Source organism: Suncus etruscus, chromosome 4, assembly GCF_024139225.1.
Source record: "Suncus etruscus isolate mSunEtr1 chromosome 4, mSunEtr1.pri.cur, whole genome shotgun sequence".
NCBI classification, from domain to species: Eukaryota; Metazoa; Chordata; class Mammalia; order Eulipotyphla; family Soricidae; genus Suncus; species Suncus etruscus.
The window spans coordinates 88,704,499-88,710,498 of NC_064851.1; the positions used below are offsets into that span (position 1 = coordinate 88,704,499).

A 6,000-nucleotide genomic window follows, 5' to 3' on the forward strand; every position below is an offset into this window, starting at 1 on the left:
ATATAGCCATATTTTTAACTTTTTATCATAATCTTGCAATTTGCTATATAACTCCCCTGGCTCTTTCCTGTTTTCTTTCTGTCAATTAATTTCTCTTTTTAGGGGGTGGGGGAAGAGGGAGATGGAGGGCATTGATAGTGAGAATGTTGCACTGGTGAAGGGGTGTGGGTTTTTTTTTATATAACTAAAACCCAACTACAAATATTTTTGAAAAAAAATTAAAAAATTAATTAAAATTTTTCTCTTTATCTTACAAGTTTTTTTGTCCAAAATAAAAAGACAAAATTAGGGCCCGGAGAGATAGCACAGTGGTGTTTGCCTTGCAAGCAGTCAATTCAGGACCAAAGGTGATTGGTTCAAATCCCGGTGTCCCATATGGTCCCCCGTGCCTGCCAGGAGCTATTTCTGAGCAGACAGCCAGGAGTAACCCCTGAGCAATGCCGGGTGTGCGCCCCCCCCAAAAAAAAAGACAAAATTAAATTTATCTTCTTTTTGCTCTAAATGCATGATAAAGTCAAGGCTGAAACAATAAAGGCTAAAATGAACATTGGCATGCTCTGTGAAGTGTTATATTGTTTTTATTTGTGTACCTCTGTCCACTAGGATTATTAAGTCTTTAATAGTAAAGACCACGCGCTTCATTTGCATTTCTTTTTCCAGAATAGGTAGATAGGTAGGTAGGTATATAGATGATAGATAGAGATAGATAGCTGATAGATAGATACATAGATGGATGGATGGATGGATGGATAGATAGATAGATAGATAGATAGATAGATAGATAGATAGATAGATAGATAGATAGATAGATAGGTAGATGATAGATGGATGGATGGATAGATAGATAGATAGATAGATAGATAGATAGATAGATAGATAGGTAGATAGATAGATAGATAGGTAGATAGATAGATAGAAATAAACCATTGAAGGAATTAATGAGTGAATGAATGGATGGATGGATGCAGCAATAAAAATGGAAACACTCATGATTGCTTTTTTCCTTATGAGTACTGTATTTTTAATTTTTTTATTACCTTATTTAAGCATCATGGCTACAAAGTTGTTCATAGTACAATTGTTTCTGGCATTCAAGGTTCCAAAATAATTTATTATATATTGCTTTGTACAATTAAGTATAATGGAATTATTGGGAACAATTACTAACAGAAATTTTAGGAAAATTTTATAACTTACAATGGAGTCATTAATCAATGGTACGCAGTTTTACTAAGCTGTTTATCACTGGTTAAACATCTCATGTTATTCTTTTGTGTGTTGAACTTAGCACTACATTCACCTCTTATTTAGTGTGTTCCTCCTGGAGCATTAGTATTGAGTAATTTGGAGGTGTTGAATGGCTGTATATGCAGCAATATGCTCCAAGAGTTCTAGTGGAGCTGAGAAAATTAGTTAATATGGCAGAGGCTGTGTGTGTGTGTGTGTGTGTGTGTGTGTGTGTGTGTGTGTGTGTGTGTGTGTGTGTGTGTGGCTTCCAGGACTTCTGGAAGGATAAAAGGGCAGGAATTGCTGCCTGCCTGATTCCAAGAAGACCTTAGAATTTTTGGCTTCCAAACTTATAGTTTTTATATAGTTTTTGGTAGTAAGGTGGTTTGGTGGTTAGGTGTCTCTGAAGACATACTGTCAAGCAAGTAGTTTAGAAAGTAGAATGCCCATGTACATCCTTGTTGGGTTTCGTTTTTAGATTGGTGGGGCCCAAATGGGCCCTCACACAATGTTTTTCATCCAAAAATAAGCGAATCCTACAAAGATAATTACTGAGGTCAAAATAATTCCTGGGGCCAGCGCAGTGGCACTAGAGGTAAGGTGTCTGCCTTGCCAAAGCTAGCCTAGGACGGACTGCTATTAGATCCCCTGGCATCCCATATGGTCCCCCAAGCCAGGAGCGACTTCTGAGCGCATAGCCAGGAGTAATCCCTGCGCATTACCGTGTGTGGCCCAAAAACCAAATAATAATAATAATAATAATAATAATAATAATAATAATAATAATAATAATTCCTTCTGGGAACTAAATAGTATCAGAATTGGTTTGAGGTGAAAAGAGAATATGCAATGTAGTTAGTTGTGTCAGGGCAGAATTGGATGTTTATGGCTTCATTATCAACTTAAATGGAATATCTATATTTCTTCTGGGTTTAATGAAGTCACAAACAGCCATTCCTTGCTTGAGTAAGATTAGAGGGGTTTTTTTTGCTTTTAACTTGATGTATTTTAATTTGTGTTTAACTAGCTCTCTTACATCAGGTACTCAGACTGGCATTTCAGGGACAATTAGCTAAGTGTTCCTCTGTGGAAGCCACAGGGGAGGAAAAAAGATAAAGAGAATCAATAAGACCAAGACAGTTTAGGAAGAGAACATTCACTTTGCATCAAATGCACTGGTGACTCATCAAACTGCTGGTTCCAGAGGAAGCAGCTCTGCTTTCCTTTCTGAGCCTCATTAATGCCTAAGTGATTCTGCTCTGACTGTTCAATGACTTTGCTTTTGTGCTTTTTAGTTTTCAGGACTTTATCTCCTGTCCTTCTTCACCATTCTCATCGGGTTGGTGCTCTACTCCTCCACTTCCACATACATAGCCCAGGACCCTCGAGTATACAAGCAGTTCCGCAACTCTTCAGGACCTGTTGTGGACTTACCAACTACAGCCCAGGTGGAGCCTTCAGTGACCTACACCAGCCTGGGCCAGGAGACGGAAGAGGAGCCTCACGTGCGTGTGGCCTAGATGAGGCCCTCCCTGCCACTGAGGACTCCTCAGTGGCCATGTTTTTGCCCATCATCTCTGTATTGTACATAGAGAAAGGTATTTCTTAGGCGTAGTTTACACAGGTGGGCTGCAAGGTAGCAAATCTGAAAGCCTGTTAAAGGCATGAGCTAAATGTTCTGGTGGCACAGTCTCTGATTTGCCTGACGTGGACAAAGGCCTCACTAGTGTGTATCCTGATCACCCACCACCCCTCACGTCAATTACTGTGAAATTTTTTTAATCAAAAGCAAGTATTATTAATATTATTTGTATTATTGTTACTGTTATTACACCTTCAGGAGGATGTTTTGTACTCCTGATGGGAACAATTGCCAGATCTACATGAGGCTGACATAAATCCCACTTTTTTATGGCAAGTCCCTTTTTAAGAACCATTTTTCTTTTCTGCCTCACAGTCTGGATGCGTGCTGCATGCCATAGGAGCTGAGAAGTTTCCTTGTCCTCAGGACCCGGTAGCTAATGGTTTCCTCTGTTACCTGTTGGATTGCCTGCTCAATAAAAACTTTGTGCTAACCTTTGTGGGGAAGGGCAACTGACCATATAATTCTCTATTCTAGGAATAGATATGAAACAAACATTTTAGCATTTTTATATTTCAATCTGATTACTCTAGGCTGTTGCCTTTCTAATATGCCACGTGATCATGCTAATCAAGTCCCTGAATAATAAAATAAGGACTGTTCTATTTCTAATAAGAAATGTTCCCTTAATGAGTTTACTAGAGATCCTGGAAATGATATCATATGTGTTCAGGGTAATAAATACTTAAAATAACCTTTCTGTGGGGCTGGAGCGATACAGGGGGTAGGGTGCTTGCCTTGCATGAGGCTGCCTTGGGTTTAGTCCCCTGCATCTCAAATGGTCCCCCTGAGCACTGCCAGGAGTGATCCCTGAGTTCAGAGCCGAGTCCCTCCGGGTGTGGGCCAAAGAAAAAACAAAACAAACATATTTCTGCTCCTTCCTGGATCCCTAGTTGAAAATGAAAGTTGAATTTTTCTTTTTTAGATTTTTTTCTTTTTTTAGATTTCTTTATTGATAACATGATAATTAATGAAGGCAATGGAAAAAGCCATGACCCTCTGGCCTATTTATCATGTGAGAATTTTTTAATACACACCAGCATGGAAGTTTCCAATGTTGCAAAATATCTTTGGTGGTGTGGTCTCCCAACAAAGTCCAAGTGCTGATGTTTCTTGTGAGCAATACCTTGACTGACTGGCCACATTGTGGTGGTAAAGATGTCACCAATGGAAAAAATTCTGATATTTGGCATCAGTTCAATTTCAGAATATATTAGCTTGACACTTTGATGGAAATAACGAATGTCACAGGGTTCCTGATAAAGTTTTGGATCATTTATCACTCATCTAACTTCTTTGCCCTTAAAATTCCCATTTTTCCAAATTAAAAAAAAAATCAAGAGGGCCGGGTAGGTGGCGCTGGAGGTAAGGTGTCTGCCTTGCAAGCGCTAGCCAAGGAAGGACCGCGGTTCGATCCCCCGGCGTCCCATATGGTCCCCCCAAGCCAGGGGCAATTTCTGAGCACATAGCCAGGAGTAACCCCTGAGCGTCAAACGGGTGTGGCCCAAAAACCAAAAAAAAAAAAAAAAAATCAAGAAACACTGCTGATCTCTATTATTTAGAATAGACCTTTCATGTCAGAATGTGAAAATGTGCTTAAGTCTAGTTTCTTTTTTTTAGTGCAATACCATTCAAAAGAAAGGACCCTCTATGCAGTTAGAATTCATATACATAAATAAGTAAATAAATAAATATCATGTTTTGACCAATTCAAGTCAATTTATCTTAAGAAAGCAAGGCAAAATCCTAGAAGACCTCTCTGTAAAGCTGAAGGATGGATTGCAGTTCAATCAGGATTCCCATATAGATTCAATAAAATCTAAGCAGCACACATAGGCATCTGATGCTGACAGCCAGCATCCATTTGGACTCTGCCTGCCTACCACCCATCAGTGAACACAGGAACAACAAATTTCTTCTTGATGTGAAGATTTTATGGTTATCTATGTAAAACTCCTTTAGAAACATGTTTTATTTTATGTGGAGGGGGGCAGAATGTTAAAGCTATATTGAGTCACTAGCAACTTTACCAATATGTGCACTCTGCTACCTTTTAAACCAATTAAATACCTTTCTCTGAATATTTTGTCCATTCACATCTGAAGAACTTTAAAGACTGGTTTTACTTTTGTGTTTACATTCCTTTGGTTTGCATAATTTGCTTGATTTATTGCTTTTTAGTATTTATTGTAAGCCAAATGTCTTAGCCTTTTAAATTCATTTTTATGACACTAATTTGTAGGTACTTAAAGTCTTATAAGAAATAAGTGAATGAAAGTATTTTCAAGTTCACTTGAAAATTGATAATTTCTTGATAATTTCTTTTTAACTTAATTTTCAAATGGTTTGCAGTCAAAAGCTGGCTAACCAGCTACAACCTGAATTATTTTGTTGGATATCTTAATTAACTCTATTGTAATGGAAACCGAGTGTGAATGCTAAGGAGATTCACTATACCCCCTTATCATTCAGTATCCTGTATGTGACTTTTGTGTCACTGGGGTACTTCATTATGTTGGTTTATCTCCATAGAAAGGATGATGTATTGAATTATCTGAGGTTAGGGGTTCCACATTGACCTTTTGGGGGGGAAAGAAAAAATAGCAAAGACAAAAACTTCTTTTTTCTGTGTAAAAATGTTGATCCTGGGAGTGGGGTGGGAAATGGGAGTAGGAAAACATTAACTCTAGCTGTTTTAGTTCTGAAATTTCATAACCTCTGTAGACACCAGCAAAATTTGCAGCTTTTCAGTCTGCCACTGTTCTCTGCTCCACAAATGAGACTTGTGATTTGTATAGCAGTTGCTTGGGTAAGCAATCACAACTTTCCTGAAACCCACTAAATATCAGTGGTGGTTCTCTCTTCCGTGAAAACTTGCACTGGGAACAGAGCTTGCCTTGATCTCTCCTACCCATGGCCCCAAAATCTTCAATACATACCCCCAGACTGACTAGGCAAGGGAAACATTTGCAACACTGTGTCCTATAAAGGTGTTTCAATGTTTAGGTTAGATAATTGCTATCTTGTGCTATTAACCTTTTGAGAAGTGTATAGTATTGTTTTAGGTTATTTTGTTTGTTTTTGGTTTTGGTTTGGATTTATAACCACGTAGTAATCCTCAGCTAGCTACC

At 38.4% G+C, this 6,000-nt stretch overlaps 1 protein-coding gene across 1 annotated transcript in view; it reads left to right on the forward strand.

The window, feature by feature from the left end:
- The window catches only part of SLC35F1 (solute carrier family 35 member F1), a 491,181-nt gene extending 487,488 nt beyond the window's left edge, over positions 1–3,693 (forward strand). The window contains exon 8 of the mRNA XM_049771361.1: positions 2,523–3,693. Coding sequence (XP_049627318.1) covers positions 2,523–2,747 — 225 coding nt within the window. The 3' untranslated portion in view covers positions 2,748–3,693. The remainder of the gene's footprint in view (positions 1–2,522) is intronic.
- Positions 3,694–6,000: the final 2,307 nt, after the last annotated feature.